Source organism: Hydra viridissima, unplaced genomic scaffold (assembly GCF_058129835.1).
Source record: "Hydra viridissima isolate aposymbiotic clone 2 unplaced genomic scaffold, HvirCarnegie_v1 scaffold_7, whole genome shotgun sequence".
Lineage (NCBI taxonomy): Eukaryota > Metazoa > Cnidaria > Hydrozoa > Anthoathecata > Hydridae > Hydra > Hydra viridissima.
In genome coordinates, this window is record NW_028324306.1 from 238,061 (window position 1) to 263,853 (window position 25,793).

A 25,793-nucleotide genomic window follows, 5' to 3' on the forward strand; every position below is an offset into this window, starting at 1 on the left:
ATCATTGATAACAAGTGTTGATACCTTTCTGGCGACATTCTGTAAAAACGATGAAAAAATTCTCTGTCATGAAGTCGTAGCTCAGGAATAAGTGTGTTAAATGCTCCTTTTTCACAACGGTTTTTAAACAATAAGCGAACCCAAAATTTGTGCCTTCTTCTTTTTTTTTTTTTTTTACTCCGCAATGTTCTGAGAGCTAGTAATGTATTGCAAAGTGCAAGCTGGCACTTCAAGAGATAATATTTTTTATTATTTGCCATTGTTCTAAAAATCAATTTTTTCATATCATAGAAATAATTATTTTAATTACAAAAAAACTTATCATTAGGAAAACTTAGAGAAAAATTTTCCAATACTAAAGCTGATGATCAACTTCTATTATTTTTTCGGCTGGAAATAAGTGTTGTTGGGAATATGGATAACTATTTCTTGTCAAATACTAGTTGAACTTAAGTTTGATGTAGATATTTTTAATGTGTTGTTTTGAAATAAATTTTTGTTAATGCCAAAGTTCTTCTCAAAAATTATTTAACTTTTTTTAAAAATTTGATTCTTGAGCGTTTGTTTGTTCGTTTTTTTAATCTTTATTATATTCCCAGTTAATGTTAAAGTTTTTTGTTATCATCACAACCTATGTATACTTTATCTGAGTACTCGTCATATGTTTTTAAAACGTCATATATTTATATATATTTGGGAACATTATTTTCTTGGCTTCACGGAAGTGATAAAAAACATAACATTTGTTTTGAAAACGTTTCTAAAATTAATGGAAACAGCTGGTCGTGCGACAAATATTGCAGATGTTGTTGCGCGACAGTTGTCGCACGACTGTCGTGCGACTATATGGAAACCAACCTTTAAGAAAAAAAGTCTCTAGTTAAAATAAAAAGAGCCCCTTGCCTGCGGCAGCTAAGCAATAGCTATAGACCCATAGCTGCATAGAGATCATCAATAATTATTTATTATTCAATCTATTTGTGTCATTCCTACATATAGATTACAGTAGTAAATATTTACAAACTTTTTTTACCTGCAAATGAAAGCTGGCTCATCAGGACCAGTGTCTCCTTTGATGGGTACCATTGTACCATCATTTAGGCCCAAAAGACCTTTAACTCCACAAGCATTAAAGTATCTTCTTTTTACCTCAGATATTTCCTCTTGGCTACTGTAACATTATACAAGGTAGCTATAGTGTTGAATAAAAAATTTACAAAATTGATGAATTGTTCTACTGGTGCTTGTTTGGCTTATCCCTAGTGTCTCCTAAATTTAAATAATAATAAATTTTTAGAAATAGTTTTTTTCAATTCAGATTTAGAAACCTCTTTTTATATTTACTAAAATATTTTTATACATTTATGGTTATATGCAAAACAAAACCGCACTTAGTGATAAAATTTAGTTGAGATAAAACTGCTAGGTTACTTTTAAAGATCATGTTTGGTTTATCGAGACTTAAAAAATCCACAATGACATATATACACTTCCTTTTGGATTAATTTGCAAAAGTCGGTATGAATAAAGTGAAGCATTAGCTTATTTAATTTTTTTAGCATTGATACTGCAGTTTTACATATCAAAGACAAACTTATACATATTAAAAGTTCTTACCAATAGTATTTTGAAAGCTTCCTGTCGCTAGAGATCTTAGAGCAACAAGACTTTTGTTTCTGGTGAAATAGCATTGTTTTTATCTGTTATTGGAGACAAATCATCATTTTGAGTGATAATAATTTCTAAGATTTTATGCCGTGATAATCGAAATTTATGACAACATTCAATATCTGAAAATTTATTAAGGACAATTCGCTGAGCTGTTCTCCAATGTCGATTTTGTAATTCCATTTCTTGAACTAATTGAATATCCATTTCAACCAAATTAAATTTGAGTTTCAATAAGAATGATAGTAACTTGGTATTCATATCACTAAGAGATATTATATTTATTTATAATATACTTAAGATTTTTCTAATACTGTGAATGTTTGAGATAAACTTAAGTGGTTCTAATCATCTTTTATATATATATATATGTATATATATATATATATATATATATATATATATATATATATATATATATATATATATATATATATATATATATTACTAATGATATTATGTACTTTTATTCTTTTTATTTACTTCAATAATACAACCATCATTTAATATTACTCATATAGCTTCATTTAGCTTTGTAGTATGCCGATTATGAAAAAAATCTGAAATCATTTATGATAATTAAAACGCCTTTTTTAAATATTACTAGATGATTTAAAGTTACGCTAAACTTAAGTCAGAAAACTGCAGGTGTAACTTTTCTTGCGTAAAGTTTGCTGAGCACTTTTTAAGAAAATGTTGTGAATACCGTATTTTAGACTTTTTGCGTAAGTAATAATTTACGTAAAAACTTAAGTTTTTGTTTACGCAAGGTTTGTGAATACCACTTAGCGTAACTTTGAACTTAAGTAAAACTTACGCAAATTTTGGACTTACGAAAGTGTTGTGAATCCGCACCCAAGTTCCTAAAAAGCATGGCGGACAAACCAGACTTGAAAGTAAAATTGAGACTTTATTTGTCCAAACAATTATTCATATGACTGACTGGAGAGTACCATTTGATTCGTTGGACATAAGACTTTTAGTCAAATCTTATTGTGATAAAGTGAAGATAAATGACGCTCGATTCAAAAATAATATGCCTGGGGTAGATTGGGTTCAGTCTTTCATAAAGAGAAATTGTTTAACAAATAGGGTTGCAGACAATGTGAAACATAGTAGAGCCGTGGTAAACGAAGAAAACCTTCACAAATATTTTGATAATTTGTACCTACAGTTAAAGGATATACCTACAGAAAATATTTACAACTATGATGAGACCAATAAACAGATAATCCAGGGTCCAAATCCGTTATTGTTCGTCGTGGCCATGGAAACCGTGCTGAAAAAAAACAAGAATATTCAAAGCAATCGACCAGTTCAATGTTTTTTGGCAATGCTGTCGGAGAGTTATTGCCGCCCATGGTTGTTTATAAAGCAAAGAATCTTTACCAGGGTTGGACTCAAGGTGAACCACCTAGAACTGTTTATGACATCACTCCTAATGGGTGGTTTGATAGTAGAACATTTACTAGATGGTTTGTGGAAATATACTCACCTGTTGCTATTTCAAAAGCCGGAACAATATTGTTAATTGGGGATAATCTTGTTTCACTTTTTTTTCTTGAAGTTATTGAAGCCACGATTCAACACAACATCAAATTTATAACAATGCCCCCAAATGCAACTCAACTTTGTCAACCACTAGATGTTGCTCTATTTAGAGGATAAAAGCAGTCGTGGAGGAGTATTCTTTTGAAGTGGAGAGTAGAAAGTTAAATCAAAGGAGCAATCCCAAAGGAACACCTACCTACGCTTTTAAATAAATTGAATAACACTTGGCGGCCAGAAGCTTTGATTAGCGGATTTCGAGCAACGAGGATCTACCCTACGGACAAAACAGAGGTTATAAAACGCCTTCCAGGAAAATATAAAGATCCTGGTGGTAAAGACATCGTAATGATTCTTAACGAATCTCTTTTAGATATCTTAAAAAATAATTTAGGATTAGGCGCAAATCCACCTGCAAAACGCAAACCACGTGGTCCAAAGGTGGAACCAGGTAAAAGAACTTATTGTTTAGAAAAGTCAATGCCATCAAGTTCAACAGAGCTAAACAACAATACAGATAGTAATTGGTACTGTGCTTTATGTAACAAAAAGTGGGTAAAGTTATGCAATGATGTATGGATTCAATGCGACAATTGCAGTAAACCATTTCACCTCCAGTGTTGTGGCCTTATTTATGATAAAGATTAGAGTGCGCCAAGTTCCCGTATTTACGGGAATTACGGGAGCGGTATCCTGTTCCTGCTTTGGAATTTAAAATACGGGAACGGGATCCTGTTCCCGTAATAAATAAAATACGGGAACAGGAAATTCCTGTTTTTGTTCCCGTACGTCATTCGATGTTACGGGGTTTTCCCGTAATTATTATATTACAAAATATAATATATAGTATTATCATTATCATTATCATTTTAAAAATACATTTTATTTTATTACATTTTTAAAAATCTTTAAAAAGAACATTTTAGTTTGTTCAGTTATTTCCATTGGGTTTGTCTTTTGACATTTCTTCAAAATTCAAAGTGGAAATTAGCCCCATGGGCATTATATCCAAGTGTAGACTTTAATTTCCACTTTGAATTTTGAAGAAATGTCAAAAGACCAACCCACTGGGAATAACTGAACAAACTAAAATGCTCTTTTTAAAATTATTAAAAAAGTAATAAAATATAATGAAATATAATTCTAATTCATATTAATATTTATATATTATAATATATATAAGAAATACGGGAAAAGCCGTATTTTTACAAGTTTCCCGCTTTTTTACGCGATTCCCGCTATTTTATGATTAGCGCGCATATATTCCCGTTTATTTTAAGATTTTAAGATTTATGTTATAAATTTGGTACTAATACTAGGAACAAACTACTATAACTTTAAGGTAAATATATATAATTATTATAATAATTTAAAATTATAATTAGGTTTAAGACCTAATTATAATTTTTTTAAGTAGTTTACTGTCTTCGTTTCTTTGCTAACTTTCTTCTTTTCTTTGCTAACTTTCTTCTTTTCCTTACTAACTTTCTTTTTTTCTTTACTAATTTCTTCGTTTCTTTACTAATTTCTTCTTTTCTTTATTAACTTTTTTCTTTTCTTTACTAACTTCTTCTTTTCTTTACTAACTTTCGTCTTTTCTTTACTAACTTTCGTCTTTTCTTTACTAATTTCTTCTTTTCTTTGCTAATTTCTTCTTTCCTTTGCTAACTTACGTCTTTTCTTTACTAACTTTCTTTTTATCTTTGATATCTTTCTTGTTAATTACCTTATTTTCCTTTGAATATAAGTTATTAGTTGGAATTAACCTTTTTTCCTTTTTTTTTTTTTAGGTACATAGCTTTTATTAAAGCTCCCCTGTGTGTGCAAGTAAGTTTACTGTTTATTACTAATTTTCCATCTTTTCTTTGCTTTTTTTGGTTGATATCTTCATTGCTTTGCTTTCTTTGGTTGTTATCTTTATTGCTGTCCTTTTTTTGCTTTATTTGGTTGCTATTTTCTTCTTTTTTGTCTAAGATGAGTAAGCGATCTCTTATTTGGAACTACTTCATCAAGATCGATGAGAGAGAGGCAAAGTGTTCTGAGTGTGATAAAGTTTTAAAGACTAACTTCTTCAGTACGACTGCTTTGATTCGACATCTTCATTCTCTTCACCCGAGGTTGTATATGGATTACGAGAGGGAGAATACTGAGTCTCTTAGTCTTCTAATAAATGATCCTTCTAATGACGACTCCGATATTGAAAATCCTCAACCCGGTCCTTCAAGAGGTAAGGGTACTCCTGCGCGAAAGCGACCTTCTAGCACTCCTGCTGGTGCTCCTTCTCCAAAGGTTCCTAAGCTTGGTATGCGTTCTCAGTGGCCTGTTGATCATTTTGAAAATGTGCGTCTTGTTACGGAGGTTACTAGGTTTGTTGTCGAAAGTGATCAATCTTTTAGGATTGTCGATCATCCCTCTTTTCCTCGAATGATGCGACAGGCAACCAAGGTTCAGTACAATCCAGTATCAGCCCGTCAGGTGTTCCGTAAATATATTCCTAGGTTATATGCTTTTATGAAGAAGGTTTTCACACTCATTAACCAGGACAAGCCTGATATGGACGTTGTTGGGTTCACGAGCGACATCTGGACTTCAAAGACAAATGCTTCCTTTCAAAGTCTGACGCTGCACTACATTGACAAACATTTTGCTAAGAAACATTTCATGCTTCGTCTCGAGTCCTTCCCAGAGTCACATACAGTTGAAAATATTTGTTCAAAACTTTCGGTTATCATAGACAGCATTGAGTTTGGTAGGAATGTGTTTAGGCAGGCCACTACAGATGGTGGTGCTCCGGTGGTTAAAGCGGTTAATATTTGTCCTGATATCAACACTGGCCTCCGATGTGTCGACCACACTATTCATCTCATCGTCACCAAAGCACTAGAGAAATGCAAAGGTTGGTCCATAATAAGTAAGAAGGTGTCTCGTTAAGTTGGTCATTTTTCACATTCCGCCAAGGCTACTGCTGTCCTCAAACGAATTGCAATAGCAGCTAATTGCAATCGTACCACACTTGTGCAGCGTGTTGTCACTCGTAGGAATTCTGACTTCAGACAACTTGAGTCAGTTCTTGATCTTTATGATTCGTTGCAAACAATGGCGGAGAATGACACTTCTTTGGACGAATTTCTTCCATCAATGGGTGATAAGCTAGTCATTTCTGCCCTTGCCAATGTCCTCCAACTTTTTCAGTGTTTCTCTGATCTTGCTAGTTTTGATAAAGGTCCCACACTCCACGTCGTCATTCCTGAACTTATTTCAATTTCTGCAAAATTGAACACTTTGACCCGCTCCCCGCCAAATGAGATAGTAGGTGAAGTAGGTTGGGCGTTAAAGGCTGAGTTGGATGCGAGGTTCCCCGACTGTGGTGTAAACACAGTTGAGTATGCTGTAGCACATTTTATGTATCCAAGGTACAAAGGTGTTGCTCTCAAGAAGTACGACAAGTACAACGCCACACGGGATTTAGTTGTTCAAGGACTCCTTATGTTGACTCATGGTGATGGAAGTTCCCCAACTGGCACTCCAACACCCCCTTTGGTGATAGATGAGGATGAGGATGATCTAATGGCTGCAATGTTGCGTGAGTCTTATGGACCCAACCCCACAAAACGTGGTCCAGAGTCAACTATAATGGTAGAGGTCAATTGTGAGGTAGATGTCTATGTTAAGGATCCAGTTGTCCGTCGTGATTCCAATGTCCTGGAGTGGTGGAAGACTAATCGTAAGAAGTTTCCATTTATGTCAAGGTTTGCTAGGAAAATCCTGTGTCCCTGCCGCATCGGCAACCTCTGAACGAGTATTCTCCACTGCTGGGAACATCATCTCCGAACGAAAGACCAACCTTAATATAGGAAACATTGAAATGTTAGTCTATATGAAGGAGAATTTCAGAGAGTTGGACAGGTTAGGCGTCACTGACTGGCCAGGTTTTGCTTGAATAGTTCCATACTTCTACTCTATTCTATTACTATTTTATACTCTTCTTTATTCTTATTCTTTTTTGTAGTATCATGATTTATTTTTTGTAATTTCCTAAATCTTCTATGTTGTAAAGTTAATAATTTTAAAAATTAAGAAAAATAAAATAAAAAAATAAAATAAAAAAGAATCTAAAAAAAAACAAACACCTAAACCAATATAAACCACAAAAAAAAAACAAATTATATGTTCAGGAAAAAAAAAGAAAAAAAAAAAGCAGGAAATAGAAAAGCAGCAAAAAAAACCAGGAAAAAAACCAGGAAAAATAATACAGGAATTATTAGACGTTCCAGGTGAAAAACGGGAACAGGAACGGGATTTTCCCGTTCCCGCTTATTAAAATACGGGAATTCCGTTCCCGTTTTTTTCCAAGTCCGGGAAATGAATCCCTTTCCCGGAAATTCCCGCTTTCGTTTCCCGGAAAACGGGAATTGTCACAGCCTAATAAAGATTATTTTTATGAGCTCAATATTGATAATATCAACTTTGTATACAGCATGTTTGAATCATTTGAGAAATTGAAGGATAATGACAGATGATGTGCTATTTTTTGAAGGATAGCTTCGTAAATATTGTGATACATGTAAATATATTATAAAAATACTAGGTTTTAAGGCGCTAATACACTTTCGCACCTCCTCCGAACTTACAGATTTTAATTGCAGATTCTGAAAGATCGTCGTTTAAAACGAAAAAAAAAGGTATTCAACAACAAATTTCATCAAAGTAAAGGGCTCTAACTCGATCTCGAAGTTTTGAAAAAATACACACAAAAACGCTAATATTCGCCATCTTTTTTCGCAAGATAAGATATTTCCTTTCCAAAGTCTTCGTTTTTAAAATTTTAATAGCCTTTAAACTCTACTTTAAAAAAGACTGGTTCCTATTAGCCTAAATGTTTTTAATTTTGCCTTTGTAATAAAATGCTATTTAAAATGGCGAGACCTACACAAACTGAGTTCGATAAAATTTCTTTAGTAAATATTGGAGTTCGATTTAAAACGAACAAAGAAGAGTGCGTTAGATGGTGTAGAGAGTTTGGTCTGCTTTCTCAAAATGTTACTTGTCCTCGTTGCAACTTGCAATGTAATGAAGAACAATACAATCGATCTGTTGACAAAATAACTTGGAGGTGTCCGTTTAAACATTGTAGAAAAACTATTAGTATACGGGTTGGTAGTTTCTTTGAACGATCTCGTTTAGAACTGTGGCAAATAATTGGAATTACCTATTTGTGGACACGTAGTGCTGGAAGAAGTAGAGGAATGTCGTCGGAAGATATTAGAAAGGAGTTAGAAATTTTTAGTCAATCGACGGTCGTAGATTGGAATCAGTTTTGTCGAGACATAGCTGTTAACTATTTCTTGAACAACCCAGTTCAATTAGGTGGTCCCGGCAGAATTGTTGAAATTGCCGAGTCCTTATTTACAAAAAGGAAATACAATCGTGGAAGAATTGTTGAAGACCAATGTATTTTTGGCGGTTATGATGTCACCACAAAAGAAGGGTTCCTTACACCTGTTGAGCGTCGAGACGCTGCCACTCTAATACCAATCATTAGACAATGGATAATGCCTGGTACTGTGATATGGAGCGATATGTGGGCTGTGTATGAAAATTTGGCAGGACACGGATATCAACATGGAACAGTCAACCATACATATCACTTTGTAGACCCTATTACTGGAGTTACAACAAATAGAGTTGAGGCAATGTGGCAGAGAAGTAAATCAAAGTTCAAAGCAATGTTCGGTTCTTCTAATCGAGATATGATTCCTGAATACTTGGCAGAGTTCATGTGGGCGCAAAGATTAAAACAACACGGTTTTTTTCATTTTTGGGAACAAGTTGTTGATATCTATCGATTTTGATAAGAAAAAAATTGTTTCATTAAACTTTTGTTATTATATTTATTTAATAAAAGACGAGAAAATCATAAATCAATGCAAAAAATTATATTAGAAGTTTATAAGAACTTATATTAAGTTTATTTATTAAAACAAACTATTTTTGGTAAAATTAAAAAATTGCATATTTCGTTATTTTAATTGCAAAATCGTGGTAGTTAATAATAAAATAAAGAAGTTAATGACTTATAACTAATGACTTATAACTAATGACTTTAAAACAATGATGTTTGCGCAAGAACATTTAATGCGTGATGACAATAAAAACCAGGTTATTTAATAAACAAAACAGTTTTACAAACAAAACATAGGCGCTACTCGACTTTCTCCCCCCCCCCCCTATTTTTATGATTGAATCTGATAGAGAATTTTATGCTGATTAAGAATCGTATAAAAACATGGGTCTCAAAACCAATGGAAAGTGCTCTAATCTGAAGTTGAAAGTACAAAAATATACGACAAATCTCTAATATTCGCCATCTTGAAAAATGATTTTTTTTGTTTTAAAAGTTATCTTTTAAAAGTACTAACAACCTGGTTTTTATATTCATAACAAAAACTTCTAATTATGGAACGTTTTGAGAATACATTGACATTTAAATTTATCACGCAAATTTGGTTTAGCTGGGATCATTACTTTGTTGTCTAGAATATCTTTTAAAATTTTTATCAAATAAGTTGAAAAATCTTTTATTGGTTATATACTAAAATAAATTTAGCATTACTAAACTTTTTGCATTAAAAATGTACATATTTCAAACTGTTGATTTTTTTCTAATACTTTAAGTTAACCCCCCGTGAAAAATTATTTTCATTGTAACTGTCATATAAAAAGGAATGTTTCAGTACTAACTGTCTAGTAAGTTTATTTATCTTAATATCATGGCCCTTCGAAGACCAACAATAAACGAATTTGACTCTCTTTCCTTAACAGAAATAGGAGCAAAATTCAAATACAACATTGAAGCTACAATCCACTGGTGCAGAACTTATGGTTTACTCGCCGAAAGTATGCGTTGTAGTGTATGTAACGTGGCCTGCACACAGCAAGTGAAGAATGGATCAATCGATCAGTTCATTTGGAGATGTCAAGTTAAGCGGTGCAAAAGAACCTTCAGCATAAGAAAAGGCAGCTTTTTTGAGAAATCCCACCTACAACTTTGGCAAATATTAGGATTAACTTACGTTTGGGGTAGAAGTGCAGGTAAGAGTCGGGGATTATCAATTAGCGATATAAGGCAAGAGCTTAACATAGGAAGCGATGACACCATTGTTGATTGGAATCAATTTTGCAGAGATATTTGTGTCTCATATTTCATCAATAACCCTGATCCAATAGGTGGTCCAGGGTGCATTGTTGAAATAGATCAATCTGTTTTCTGTCGAAGGAAGTATCACGTTGGTAGAGCAATCCCACAGCAGTGGATATTTGGCGGATATGAACCTGCTACTAAAAAAGGCTTTTTAATTCCAGTCCAAAATCGCGACTCTGCAACATTGATTCCAATCATAAATCAATGGATACTTCCTGGCTCTATTGTCTGGAGTGATATGTGGGCAGCTTATAATGATTTGCAAGCTCCTGCACATTTACATGGCACTGTCAACCACACTCGAAACTTTGTAGAACCTCTGACTGGCGTGACAACAAATCATGTAGAAGCTATGTGGTGTCGAGCGAAAGCAAAAATCAAATCAATGATGGGACCAACTAACCGTGAAATGATAGCTGACTATTTGTCTGAATTTATGTGGATGCAGAGATTCCCCGAACATCGGTTTTTTCATTTTTGGGATCAGGGGCCAATGCTATAAACAATTCGAAGTTTTTTTCGAGAAAAAAAATCTTTCGTAAAAACGAAATTTTTCACGTACGAAAATAAGTTCGTAATCTCGAAGAATTTATCGCTGTTTGTATTTTTTTCGGCCATTGCTATAAAGCATAAAACGCATACGTCACTAAAATTCACGAACTTTTTTTATCCGCAATATATTGTGGTAATATAATAGTAATTTTTATTGTAAATTTTATTTAGTAGGCCTACTTAATAAATTTTATTAGTCATTAAGTATGCTGTGCTGTCTATTCTATTTATATGAATATTTTTACATTCTAGTATTTGGTGTTTAAAAAAATTGTTTAAAATTAAAGTAGAAACATGGATTTAATTTTTTCGGATGAAGACTTACATTTCGAAGTTGATGAAAATGAGCTTCGCCACCGATTGCCTCGAGAGGTTGGTGTTTAAAACATTACTTAAAATTAATAAATTTTGATGTTTTTTTTTAATGATTTTTTATCGAACAAAATCAGAAATCATACTAAATATGCGCAGAAATTATATTTTTGTTTTGTTTTTCAATTTCATTTTAGTTTAATGGTCGCTTTTTTAACGAAGATGTTTCTGACAACGTTTTTCGAGAACAGTATCGAGTACCAAGAGCTGTATTAGATTTTTTAGAAACTAGGCTTAAAGATGATTTGCAACATTATACTAAGCGAAATAAAAGCATTTCAGTACGTTTCCAGATAATGGTATTTCTTCATTTTATTAGCACAAATGTTTTTTTTCATGTTCTCAGAGACTGTCATGGAATCTCTACCAACACAATTTATCGTATTATACACAGTGTAGGAGAAGCTATTTTCAATGTTAGTGTATTAAGTTAATAAAACTATTGAAAGTTTTACAATGTCATATAAAGTTGCTTATTATTTTTATTTTAGTGTGAAAATTAAAAACTAAGTTTAGTAAAGAGAAAAATTGTTATCTTATAAGATTAGATTCGACAAGAGATCATAAAATGGCCGAATGATTGCTCCACTCTTCCACAAAAGTTTATGGAAATCGGAGGTTTTCCGTGCGTATGTGGTGTTCTGGATGGGTCTCATATACTCCTTTCTAACCCTCCTCAAGCAGATGAAGATTCTCTAATCAATCGCCATCATGTCCATAGCATAAATGCAATGGCAGTATGTGGACCCGACACGTCCATATTTTATGCATCGACCAACAGTCCAGGAAGGTGGCATGATGCACATGTAAGCCTGTCACTAAGTTATATTTTACAACTGTTAGTTCACTAATGCTGGGTATTCAACTAGTACGTGACATTCTTCGGTATGTTCATATTGAACATACTATTTGAACTATTATGATTGCTAATTAAAATGTAACTTAGACTAACTAATATAATGTATTATAATGTAACTTACAGTAAATTTAAGTATTGTGATTTTACTACTATTAGGTTCTAAGAAATTGTAACCTATGGAACAAGTTTGAAATTGGAGAGCTTCCATTTAATGGAGCTGTAATTTTGGCTGACTCTGCGTACCCATGTCGAGAATGGTTAATTCCACCTTTTCCTGGTGATCCAGACGGAGCTCAAAAAAACGTTTCAACAAAGCACAGAGAAAAACTAGAAACATAATTGAGCGATGTTTTGGCATTGTCAAAAACAGGTTTTATGCTTTGAAAACTGGAATTCGTTTGCATAAGGTCGAAGATGCCTCTAAGCTTATCATGTGTGGATTTGTTATCCATAACTTGTGTATTCAACATGGAGACAACGGTAATGACTTTGAAGAACGCGAAGAAGAACAAGCTGATGAAAATCTAGCTCAAGAAAATCAGAATGATGGAGCTTTGAATAGACGATTACAGCTACTTAACTACTTTACTTAAAAGTATTGTTTAAAAATTCATATACAATTTGCTCTAGAGCATAGGATCTATCAAAATAGTTTGGACATGGATCATAGATTTGTGCCTAAATTAGTTGAATTAAAATTGGAAAAAAATTCACACAATGACTTTTTAATAAATGCAAGAAATTTTTATAAAATATTAGACCATAAAAATATATGTTTATATCTGTTTTTATATAGTATGTGTATTTTGTTTTTTTATAGAACACGCTTAAAAAAAAATTAGGAGATTTGTTAGCTTTTGTTGTTAGGAGCAATTCTTATTAAGAGTATTTTAAAAAGGTAAAAAATGCTTAATAGCATAAAATTAAGATATGATCGTATTAATATTAAACTAGATTACAAAATAAATTTAAAATATGAAAGATATTGTTTTGTTTAAATTTTAAAATCAACCACTAGCCAATGCAATACCTTATATATAGTTATATATAGTTGTGATGCTTGTATCTATTTCACATCGCAACAGCATTGGTCTTAATGTTTGTGTGAAGTTTTACAGAACTTATTACTGTAAGGTAATGGTGATAAAAAAAATGAAATAACAAGAACAATTTCAGGTTGAAGTTATATTTTTATTGTTACTAAAAAATGTAATTGGTCATGGCTTTACAGTTAAATACCTTCAAGGTGAATGTTTAAATATAGTTATACAACATTTTTCGAAATTTAACATAAAATTATGATGTAGCTCTTCTCTTAATGCTCAAGAATTTCCTCCTAAAACAAAAAAAATTTGTTAATGATAAAGTTATACTAAATACAAGCTACAAGTTATACTAAATACAAAAAATTTGTTAATGATAAAGTCATACTAAATATTATTACAAATTAATTTTAAAATACCGTTTCTGTATTTACAAAATGTTGCTGGTTTGAAGGTTGCAATTTCTCATTCATTAGCTTTGTTGCTGTTGTGTAATATATTGTTAAAGCCTTTTCTTTTCGAATTTGCTGTTGTCTGAGAGCAACGTCCAATTTCAGAAGTTTTACTCTTAATTCTTGTTCTTTTTTTAATCTTTCTTTTTCTAACCGTAAAACACTTACTTTCAATTTTTTAAAACTTCCATCTACCAGGAGACTTTCTCTAGCTTGTTTTCTTTTTAATTTTTTTAATGCCCCCCTTGATGGTTTATTTTGAATTGAATCTAAAATTTAATTCTAGGTGTCAAAACAAGATCAGTTAACTAAAATAATAAGAAAGGTGGTTTAGATTCCTTTAAAAATAAGAAGTTTTTAATGGTTTTGGAAATACTAGTTGTGTAAAAATTAAGCACAAATTGATGTTGTCTGTTATATAATTATAAGTCTAAAACCTACAATTAACTAAATTAAACAACTGAGATTTAAAAAAAATTAATTTATAAATTGCATTAGCTTGAAGTATCTGACAACTGTCACTAACAAGAGTGGTATTGTCTAAATTAGGGGAGGACATACAATCAAATCTTGCATCTAATATAAACAATCAATTAACTCTATAAACTATAGAAATAGAAATATATATATATATATATATATATATATATATATATATATATATATATATATATATGTATTTTATAACACAACTAGTCTTAACCAACAAAGAAAAATATACCAGACATAGACGAAATAAAAGAAGCTGTATCAGAAGATTGTTTCAAAGTAAAGTTTACTTCTTTACTTGATGAAGAAAGGGTGGCAGTGGGAGTGGAAAGTTGGTTGGGAGTGGATGACAATGCATCATCTGTTGTACAAAAAGAGATATTAAAATCAGGAACATCGATTCCAGATACATTTATTGACTTCCTGTCAATAATGTCTAAAACAACATTATCTAATTCTGTTAGTTGTCTCCCTGCAGCACCTTAAAAAAAAAAAATTATATATATATATTTGTATATATAATATATATATACAAAAATATTTAATTATATATATATATATATATATATATATCTATATATATATATATATATATATATATATATATATATATATATATATATATATATATATATATATATATATATATACATATACACACACAGACATATATAAATATATATATATATAACAAAACTATACCTGTTTTTAGACTCTTAGCAAAATTTTGCATTGTAGCTCTTTGCAAATAATCCCACTCTCTACTATGTAGCTGATTGATATCTTCAATTTTTGCCCCTAAACTATTTAAATGTGACATTATGTCTTCCCAAATTCTATTTCTATGCCTCATAGTAATAGATGGACCTAAAAGTAGATGAAATAAATAATCAATATATAGTATAATATAGTCTTATATAGTAAAATACTAAATATTCTATAATAATATATTATTTTATAATAGGAATCATACCTAAAAAAGCTTACCTATATATACATATATATATATATATATATATATATATTTATTTATTTATTTATTTAAAATGAATAAAAACACCTTTATATGGAACTCTGAGTTTCATGCCTTTCGGCAATCATCAGCCATAGTGTATATCGTTACTTAAAAACCGTTTAAAAATTACAAATTAAAATTACGGTAGAACGAGTTCTGACGTTACTAAACGGAAACAAAAAGACGTTAAAGGTTTTAGTCCCTGGTGTCAAATAAGGATAGCAAAAATTTCTTTGCATGTCGGCACTTTGATATTATTTCATATCTTTTGTTAAGTAAGTTTTCTCCTTTATATGATAATATATGAAATTTTTCGCGGAGACAAAGATTACAAACTTTTGCTGCTTGATTGTAGGGCTTGCATTGTGCTATAATCTTCCATGTAATCACCGGTTTCAGATTTTTAGATTTTAGCATCCATATTTCTTTGGAAAGTTCGGTGTCATTTTTATATTTAGGCGCGTTGAAAGATTTAAGATGGTTGCCATATCTAAGTTTAAATGTAGTTTCACTTATACCGAAATAAACTTTCTCTTTGAATTGAGGATCTCCAGAATTTACAGTGGCTTGGTATACGACATTGCTAGAAAGGCATTGGTTATTTAACGGACAATTTTTTTTGTCTATGCAGTTGCATTTTTTTGTTGTTTTATATTTATCGCTTTGAAGGATTTTGCTATTATGTGCATTTATTAAAGAATTGATATTAGGCATGCAACTATAGCTAACTTTAATAGAGTTTCGATTGAAAATTTTATGAAGCCTGTGTCCTACTGGAAAGTGTTGGTCAATTAAAGCTAAGAAGCGCTTTCCAATATTAGTTTCAACATTTTTGCTAAACGGGGGGTTATACCATATAATTTTACGTTTGCGATGTTTACTTTGATGTTTGTCTATTTGCGGTTGGTAGGTGAGTTTTGAATTGTATCCTGATTTACGTAAAGCCTCTTCATAAGAAAGAATAGAGTTATTGAACACAGTTTTATTTATTGCCATAGTTGATAATCTTGACTCAATAGTGCGAGGGATTTCTTTTATTATATTAGGTGGATGGTTTGAATCAGAATGAATATACAAAAGTTGGTTATTAGGTTTACAATATGGTTGATAAGAACTGTCGATCAGGTTCAATGTTACATCCAGATAATTGACAATTTTAATATTAGATTGAATAGAGATATTTAGGTTGTTACCTTTAAAAACATGCGTAAAATGCTTTTTAATTTTCTCCATTTGTTGGCCGCTTTTGTTTTCAAAAATAGCAAGTCCGTCATCACGATACAAGCCAAAATTATTTTTATCGTAATGTTGAGAAAGCTGAAACAATATAAAGATACCAACTAGTTCGCAAACTTCAGCTCCATCAAATGCACCCATTGTGACATCAAATAATCCGCCTCTTTTCTTTATCCAAGCTTCATCGTTTTTAAAAATTAAAAATTAAAAATTAAAAATTAAAAATTAAAAATTAAATTTAATTTTTAATTTTTAATTTTTAATTTTTAAAAACGATGAAGCTTGGATAAAGAAAAGAGGCGGATTATTTGATGTCACAATGGGTGCATTTGATGGAGCTGAAGTTTGCGAACTAGTTGGTATCTTTATATTGTTTCAGCTTTCTCAACATTACGATAAAAATAATTTTGGCTTGTATCGTGATGACGGACTTGCTATTTTTGAAAACAAAAGCGGCCAACAAATGGAGAAAATTAAAAAGCATTTTACGCATGTTTTTAAAGGTAACAACCTAAATATCTCTATTCAATCTAATATTAAAATTGTCAATTATCTGGATGTAACATTGAACCTGATCGACAGTTCTTATCAACCATATTGTAAACCTAATAACCAACTTTTGTATATTCATTCTGATTCAAACCATCCACCTAATATAATAAAAGAAATCCCTCGCACTATTGAGTCAAGATTATCAACTATGGCAATAAATAAAACTGTGTTCAATAACTCTATTCTTACTTATGAAGAGGCTTTACGTAAATCAGGATACAATTCAAAACTCACCTACCAACCGCAAATAGACAAACATCAAAGTAAACATCGCAAACGTAAAATTATATGGTATAACCCCCCGTTTAGCAAAAATGTTGAAACTAATATTGGAAAGCGCTTCTTAGCTTTAATTGACCAACACTTTCCAGTAGGACACAGGCTTCATAAAATTTTCAATCGAAACTCTATTAAAGTTAGCTATAGTTGCATGCCTAATATCAATTCTTTAATAAATGCACATAATAGCAAAATCCTTCAAAGCGATAAATATAAAACAACAAAAAAATGCAACTGCATAGACAAAAAAAATTGTCCGTTAAATAACCAATGCCTTTCTAGCAATGTCGTATACCAAGCCACTGTAAATTCTGGAGATCCTCAATTCAAAGAGAAAGTTTATTTCGGTATAAGTGAAACTACATTTAAACTTAGATATGGCAACCATCTTAAATCTTTCAACGCGCCTAAATATAAAAATGACACCGAACTTTCCAAAGAAATATGGATGCTAAAATCTAAAAATCTGAAACCGGTGATTACATGGAAGATTATAGCACAATGCAAGCCCTACAATCAAGCAGCAAAAGTTTGTAATCTTTGTCTCCGCGAAAAATTTCATATATTATCATATAAAGGAGAAAACTTACTTAACAAAAGATATGAAATAATATCAAAGTGCCGACATGCAAAGAAATTTTTGCTATCCTTATTTGACACCAGGGACTAAAACCTTTAACGTCTTTTTGTTTCCGTTTAGTAACGTCAGAACTCGTTCTACCGTAATTTTAATTTGTAATTTTTAAACGGTTTTTAAGTAACGATATACACTATGGCTGATGATTGCCGAAAGGCATGAAACTCAGAGTTCCATATAAAGGTGTTTTTATTCATTTTAAATAAATAAATAAATAAATATTGCTCTATTATTCATTAGTATTGAGCACTCTCAAACGCACAAGAGTATTTGTATTATTACACTATAATAATACATTATATATTTTGTATATATATATATATATATATATATATATATATATATATATATATATATATATATATATATATATATATATATATATATATATATATATATATAAAATATAATGCAATTATACATATTTTTATTTAAATAGTTTGCTAATTAAAACATACCAAGCTTCCCAAGAAGAACCTCTTTGTTTTCTCTAATCTTTATTGCTAGTATCATTTTAAGTTCTTTAGACAGCATTTTATTTTGTTGTGTATTTGTGTATTATTTTTTTGTGTATTTGTGTATTATATGGCATATTTGTTGACTATTTATACTTTTCTTTAGTCAAACATTATGAAAAATTTGTTTAACCAAAATTACTATCGAAAACCTAACAAGGAAAAACAACAAGGAACTGAATAATCGATTAAATGCAGATTTTAAGTAATTAGTTTATTATGGAGTTACCAAAATCCTTTTCAGTTTTATCTATAAAATATCTACATAAAAACACAAACAAAGAATGTTCAATGATTTTGAAACGCTAACGTTGTTCCAGCAATGGCCGCCAAAAATCACGAAGAAAATATCTAAAATTGAGATCAAAAATCTATCTGAAGTTTTTTTTCGAAAAAACGCATTTTTTATCTGAAAAGGCGATTCCCTTGTTCGTTTATAGCATTGGATTTAAAAACGAAGTTTTTATCTTAAAAACGGAATTTTTTGAATGTTTATAGCAATGGACTTTTTTTTTCTTCGCTTTTTACGGTAAAAACTTCGTGTTTTACGGAAAAAACTTCGTTTTTTATGTTTATAGCATTGGCCCCAGGTTGTGGCAGCGTATCCTGTTTGACTTCCTCGAAAGCTTACTGTGTGCATTAAACGTTACTAGCATTATAATTCATGCCGAGGACTGGGTAAATCAAAAAAACGGCTATTTTCATAGCCACTTACATTCACTAAAAACATTTTTGCAAAGAACATAAGGAATTCTATTTTTATTATTCGAAGGAAGTTTGTCTTTTCAATTACTTTTCTTTATTATTAAAGATTTAATATTATCTGAGAATTGTCATAAAATCTCTTATAAATTTAAAATTCATAAATAGGAATCATGTTTCGCAAGAGTAACACGCTTTATAGCTAGTTTTTCTGTCCGATTACACATAAGAAACGAAGCAAATGAGCTTGTACTAGAAAGTTTCTTATTTTAAGAGTACATTTTTTCAACTCTAATACTAAAAAGTAGTAAAAGTTGCTTAATTATCGAAAGTGAGAAAAAGTACATAAAATGAACTTTGAAAACATGTTATCACGTTTTATTGTCAGCTAAAATAGCTTGAATTCCATCACTGTCATATAATCCTAAGGTTTGTCCCTGAACAGAACACAAATTAGGCGATGTTCCTCGAACCTTAATAAAATAAGTTTCTTATCGAAAAGTAACTAAATACTAATAGTTTCTTAAGATTTAAGTACTACTTTCTTATTTTTAAAAAAAAAAAAAAGTGTATACTCGAGGGAACTTAGCCGTTCATATTAAACCTAAAAAAATTTTTTTTTGTTGTAAAAACCGGGCTGGCATTTTTTGCTTTTGAAAATAAAACCAACCGTAGAATTAGTTTTTTCAAGATGGCGAATATTAGAGATTTGTCGTATATTTTTGTACTTTCAACTTCAGATTAGAGCACTTTCCATTGATTTTGAGACCCATGTTTTTATACGATTCTTAATCAGCATAAAATTCTCTATCAGAATCAATCATAAAAATAGGGGGGGGGGGGAGAAAGTCGAGTAGCGCCCAAAACATAAGTAAACTGGTTAAGTTTAAAAAAGATGGCGAATATTAGCGTTTTTGTGTGTATTTTTTCAAAACTTCGAGATCGAGTTAGAGCCCTTTACTTTGATGAAATTTGTTGTTGAATACCTTTTTTTTTCGTTGTAAACGACGATCTTTCAGAATCTGCAATTAAAATCTGTAAGTTCGGAGGAGGTGCGAAAGTGTATTAGCGCCGGTTTTAAAACTAGTATGTTGATTTTTTAGGTATGCGCGTATCCTTCGAACTACGGCACCGATCTTGTAATCAAAAACTTCGACCATTTTAGTGAAGCGTGCATGGCGTATGTGTTGTAAGAATGTATTTTCTTGTATTATTTTGTAGAATTTCATATCTACATATATATTTTTTGAAAAGTAAAATAGTTAAACTTTATTTTTGTGTTGTTCTTTTTTGTAATTACCATCGCTGTTGTTGAATTTATGGTTCATAAAAACCTCGTTGTTGATCAGATGTATAATTCATATTAGAGGAATGCTGATAACTTTTTTAAATCTATTAGACCCAGTGCAAAAACTTATTTTTTAAGTGCATGCCAAATTTCATTAAAAAATACTATGTAGCAGACATCTAATTTTTTGTAGCAAAGTAGGTACTTATGTGCTGTAAGAATGTGTTATTTTGTAGAGTTTTGAACCAAAGTATATATTTTAGAAAAAGTTGAAAAGGTAGGCATTATTTTTGTGTTGCTCTTTTTAGTAGTTACTACCGCTATCATTAAGTTTACTTTTCTGAAAAAATTTGTTGTTGATCAGATGTAAAATTTAGATTAAAGAAATGTTGATAACTTTTTTAAATCTATTTGCCTCTGTGCAGAAACATATTTTCTAGGTGCATGCCAAATTTCATTGAAAAATATTATGTAGCAGACACCTTACTATTTGTTGCAGCATAGGTACTTAAAATTATTTTTTTCCGAAGAATAAAGGTAGGCAGAGGGGGGCTAATAACGATCTTTTTAAAAGATCCTTTTAAAAGTTAGCCCCCCCTCCCCCTATATGAATATTTATATAATTATATATATATATATATATATATATATATATATATATATATATATATATATATATATATATATATATATATATATATATACATATATTTATATATATTTATATATATTTATGTATATTTATATATACATATGTGTCTATAATAGATTTGAAAGCGATATATAATTATAATAGTTATACAGTAATATTTTATAGTTACTTTTTATTACTTATTATAAATTAATTTTTAAATTAAATTTAAAAATAAATTTATCATGATAAAAAGTATATGCATGTTGGTTATGATAAGTGAGTGAGACTCACATAATCATAAACTATCACTCACTTACATAATCATAAACTCACATAATCATAAACTCACATATCAATCACTCGCATAATCGTAAACTATCATAATACAATATCATCAGTATCATTACTTAGTTGATAGGTTATAGGTGATATACCATGCGATGATAACCATATGGTTATAAAGCTTATAATTACTATCATGATAAATTATTTTAAGTCATTGGTAAAGTTAACTCATGACTGATCAAAATTGATATTTATTACATACAAATGATACCAATTAAATGTTTTGGTTAAAACAGAAACAAGTAACTAATTTTCACTGGAAATTCTTTTTTTCATTTAGGAAATAACTCTACGTGACATTGTATGGTATTATGGGTCCCAAAAAGAATATGTGTGTGTTTCGTGGTGCGGCAAAAAACTATTTAGAGTCAAACTTTGCATTTTCTTTACAAGTTGAAAAGGATTGTAAAAATGGGCATATTTTGTTTGTATTTGTTAACAATAATGAATCACATCAGTTAACTATTGAGCAAGCCAGTAAACTTTATGGCTTCAATATTTCTTATAGTCAGACTAAACTTCTTGTTAATGTATCAAAAAAATGGGCTTGCAATTTTTTAAGAGATTCGAAACATTTTGTTGACTTCTGCAATGAGCCTTTTATTTGTCAAGCAACAACATTGCCGACAACACAATCATTTCAGTCAAAACCAAGTTCAAATAAAACTGTTTCATCTTTGTCAGTTGCCTCTTCTCCTAAACATATAAATATTTTGTCTTCGCCTAATAAAAAAAGTCCTTTGCTCTTCAGGTTAAGAGCTGACCAGTTGACTCCGAGAAAAAAACTCTTAAAAAAGAGATTAAGTGTTTTTGCGACTGAAATTGCTACTGAAAAACAAAAACATAGAGAGGATGTAAAGATGTTGAAAGAAAAAATTAAAACAAGGCCAAGATTTAAACATCTCAATGAGACTATTGTTCGCAAAGAAAAGACAATTAGAAATTTGCGAAGTAAATTAAAAGTCCAACGTCTAAACTTACAGCTGAATAAGCTTCAAATTTCAAATTTTCGTTTGAAAAAAGAGCTGCAATTCATCCAAACAAAGCTGTCTACTGAAGAAGTTATCTTACGTCAACAACTTTCTGACAAGAATGTAGAGATTTGTGTCCTGCAAAATGATATGCTTATTTTGCAGGAAAAGTTAGAGCAAATGCAGCAGAAAGTACAAAGCACCAAATGTAAAAAAGTCTACTCATTTGATATTAGGGCACTTATCTATGACATGCTGGCATGTCAAGTTCCTACACACAGTGTGCCCCAACTTCTTTTTAAAGTAGGAGAACATTTTGGGTGTAGATTTAGTGACATTCCACATCGCAAAACTGTGGAGCAGATGATGCGCGAGCTGGGTATAATTTCAGAACTCCAGGCTGCTGAGATAGCATTCTCAACAAAAAATTTGACTCTTGGTTTTGATGCCACAACCCAGGAGGGTGTTCATGTTAATGTTGTGCACTTAACAACTGAATCTTCATGCATGGTTGAAGCCATTGATCAGCTTGCTGGTGGTACATCTTATGACTATATGAGTCATATTGCAAAGTCTGTAGATAATCTTGCTAAGTTGTATAGTGACTTTTACCAGAAACAATACACTGATGTACGAAGCACTATTATCAGCAACATAACTAACACAATGAGTGACAGAGTGGCAGTGAACCATGCAACTATAACAAAGTTAAACACTTTTTGGCAGAAATCTCTAAATGAACTAAACTGTCACCTTCACCCATTGGATACAATCACTTCTGCTTGCAAGTCATCGCTTAAGGCTTTGGAAACTTCAAAAGGAAAGCTTCTTGGTAGAGATTGTTTTGCAGCAAACATTGGTTTTCAGTTAAATAAACTCCGTTACAAGGATGGTAAAGGTAAATATGATAAACTCTTATCATATTTTTACTATAATGATGTTTTCTTGATATTTTAAATTGATTTTATTTCAGTTTATTATTTTGAATTTAAATATGAACTTAATAAATGTGTTGATTAACATACTTTGTTCAAATTTGCAAAAAAGTACTTTGCATTGCACTTTTGGTTATAATTTTTTTTTAAAGGTGATCCAAAAGGCTTTGTCACCTTTTTGGATGAGCATGGTCTTCCTAGAGGACTTATACCACGCTGTAGGGGAAATCGATTGCACATACTTTTTCATACATGTGGAATTTTAATACATCACTACCATAAACTTCAGAGTTTTCTGTTTTCTGGAGTAGTGTTATGTGGAGGACTGAGAAATAGTCTTTTTCAAGACTTCACATCTGAAACAGGTTAGATGTTATGATGGATTAGTAATTAAAATGTTCTGTTCTTATTCACATCTGAAACAGGTTAGATGTTATGATGGATTAGTAATTAAAATGTTCTGTTCTTATTTTTTTATGGCATATTTTATTTAATTTTAGGTATACGTGAGATGTGTGCCCTAGGTTTGATTGGAAAGTTAGTGACTGGTCCCTGGATGAAAAAATTCTATGTTGTACCAGGACAAGGACTTGACTACTTGTCTGGCATCCAAGTGATCAAAAATGTTTGCAATGCACTTGTTGAAAGCAGCACAAAGGCTCTTTCCCTTATTCATCGAGAAACAGACTTTTTTGGAGGTGATCTCAATGATCCAGTTTTTCAATCACTTATAGACTTTTGCCCAAAAACTGATGAAATGAGAGATGCATTAGCCAGCTGTCTAAATGCTGTCATTATTGTTATTAAGCGTCAGTATGAGCGACAGTTTACTATGACCTTAACTGACCAACTGAAGTCCCAGACATTATCAGCACGTCCACATAATATTGACTGTGAAGAACTTGTGGGTATGTTTAGTGCTGCAAAGCAAAAAGCTCCTAATGCCACACTTTGTTATTTGTCATCGAAAATTCGCACATGCAAGAATAAAACAACTGATTTTCTTTCTAAAAAACCAACTGATTCACGAAATAAATTGATAGCCTGGTCTATCTCCTCAGCCAGTAAAAAGCGCTTAGCAAACATACAATGCCATGAAGAAATGAAAGCAGAATTGATTAAGCGCATGGCTAAAAAGATTCAAAATAAGAAGGAGGAAGAAAGAAGAAAAGTGGAAAAAATATTTAAAAAATGTGCACCTCTACAGGTAAAACAACTCTTCCCAGATCTCGCAAATAATGAAGCTGCAGATATTGAAGATATTCTCAATGGAGATGCTGTTAGAAGAAGTATTTGTCACATGTGGTATGATGCTGACACTAAAAGCCAAGATTTGTACTATGGCAGGCTTCTTAGAATTAAAAAAAAAAATAATGCTTTATATATAGTTTCCTATTGGAAACCAAATGAAAATGAGGACGATGATGCTGATGAATACGATATGAGCAAATATCAATTATCTGCAGACATCATAAGCGGTGATTTGATGTTATCATAAGCAAATTGAGTGCAAATAGGTAGTAAAAAGGTATATGTTATTGTAAATAATTTTTATATCTAATAAAAAGATCCACATCTGTAAATGAAATCTATTAATGCATAGTTTATATCGCTATGCATTAATAGATTTCATTTACAGATGTGGATCTTTTTATTAGATCTATTTTACTATTTAATACCCTCCCCCAGCCCTTTTTTTTTGTATGCTTATAAAAGGATTTTTTTTTTTCATTACTTATATGTATCAGTTCTTATTTCAGGTAATTGGGTAGTTACCAATATCTGATAATGTTGATTTGGTTGCAAAGTAAGCACGATTTACATGAACACCCTCCTGGGAATCACCCTCCTGGGAATCAGGAAAGCTCACTTAAAGTTAAACTTAACTGTTTACTTGACTTGTCACAAATATGTTGATGATCATGTTGGTGATACATAGATGCTAATGAATCAACAAGACAAAATGTTAGTGTTAAGTCATTTTATTTAACCAGTATACCTTAGTTTGGTTATAATAAGGTCATTATTTTTTTAACTTTCATTTTTATGTAACATCTGTTTTATTTCAGTTATTATGGAGAGAATTAAATAAAGTAAACATTGAGGGATCAACTTGCTTCTATTCATGTTTCTATTTTAATGGTAAATTATGCTATGGATCAGAAGTTAAGTTATTTTGATTTATTTTTATCCTAGAGCATACCAGATATATTTTATTATCATTGCAAGGTTTCAACTAAGAGCATGTAGGAGGAAAGAGTTTCTTTCTATGAATATTGATGCCTTAACAAGACAAGAAAATAGGTTATATTTATTTACAGTTAGATTTCTTAGTGCAGTAGTAACAGTTAGTTATTTATTAATCAGGATATTTGACTTCTTTTGCCTTGATGATTGTGCATTATATTTTCTCAGAGATCTATTTTATTTTAGATACCGTTTAATAGTGTTTATTCTATTGTCTAAAAAATCAACTTTTTATCTCTTAAGATGTCAATGC

The 25,793-nt window shown here is 31.0% G+C and overlaps 4 protein-coding genes across 11 annotated transcripts; 3 read left to right on the forward strand and 1 right to left on the reverse strand.

Annotated features, from left to right (window-relative positions):
* Window positions 1-8,132: 8,132 nt before the first annotated feature.
* Window positions 8,133-9,068, forward strand: LOC149885485 (uncharacterized). The gene has a single exon (XM_090093300.1). The coding sequence runs from the start codon at window positions 8,133-8,135 to the stop codon at window positions 9,066-9,068; it is 936 nt and encodes a 311-aa protein (XP_089949426.1).
* A 918-nt stretch (window positions 9,069-9,986) lies between these two features.
* On the forward strand, window positions 9,987-10,995 carry LOC149885486 (uncharacterized). Its single transcript, XM_090093301.1, has 2 exons — window positions 9,987-10,882; window positions 10,989-10,995. Exons 1-2 carry the CDS (start codon window positions 9,987-9,989, stop codon window positions 10,993-10,995), a joined length of 903 nt encoding a protein of 300 aa, XP_089949427.1.
* A 2,375-nt stretch (window positions 10,996-13,370) lies between these two features.
* Window positions 13,371-15,103, reverse strand: LOC145184599 (uncharacterized). 4 transcript variants are annotated; one of them, XM_090093064.1, is made up of 4 exons: window positions 14,887-15,074; window positions 14,417-14,665; window positions 13,663-13,964; window positions 13,371-13,536 (listed from the first exon to the last, which is right to left on the reverse strand). In XM_090093064.1, exons 1-4 carry the CDS (start codon window positions 15,035-15,037, stop codon window positions 13,516-13,518), a joined length of 723 nt encoding a protein of 240 aa, XP_089949190.1. In that variant the 5' UTR covers window positions 15,038-15,074; the 3' UTR covers window positions 13,371-13,515. The 4 variants fall into 4 exon arrangements, with proteins under 4 accessions (XP_089949190.1, XP_089949192.1, XP_089949191.1 ...); XM_090093066.1 differs by lacking the exons at window positions 13,371-13,536; window positions 13,663-13,964 and adding an exon at window positions 14,108-14,235 and having other exon boundaries at window positions 14,887-15,102; XM_090093065.1 differs by lacking the exons at window positions 13,371-13,536; window positions 13,663-13,964 and adding an exon at window positions 14,108-14,271 and having other exon boundaries at window positions 14,887-15,101.
* A 5,121-nt stretch (window positions 15,104-20,224) lies between these two features.
* Window positions 20,225-25,257, forward strand: LOC145187039 (uncharacterized). Of its 5 annotated transcripts, none has more exons than XM_090093045.1 (7): window positions 20,225-20,309; window positions 20,645-20,685; window positions 20,849-20,912; window positions 21,668-23,256; window positions 23,446-23,658; window positions 23,794-24,821; window positions 25,054-25,257. In XM_090093045.1, exons 4-6 carry the CDS (start codon window positions 21,699-21,701, stop codon window positions 24,789-24,791), a joined length of 2,769 nt encoding a protein of 922 aa, XP_089949171.1. In that variant the 5' UTR covers window positions 20,225-20,309; window positions 20,645-20,685; window positions 20,849-20,912; window positions 21,668-21,698; the 3' UTR covers window positions 24,792-24,821; window positions 25,054-25,257. The 5 variants fall into 5 exon arrangements, with proteins under 5 accessions (XP_089949171.1, XP_089949173.1, XP_089949174.1 ...); XM_090093047.1 differs by having other exon boundaries at window positions 21,668-23,190; XM_090093046.1 differs by having other exon boundaries at window positions 20,275-20,309; window positions 20,672-20,685.
* The last annotated feature ends 536 nt before the right edge of the window (window positions 25,258-25,793 follow it).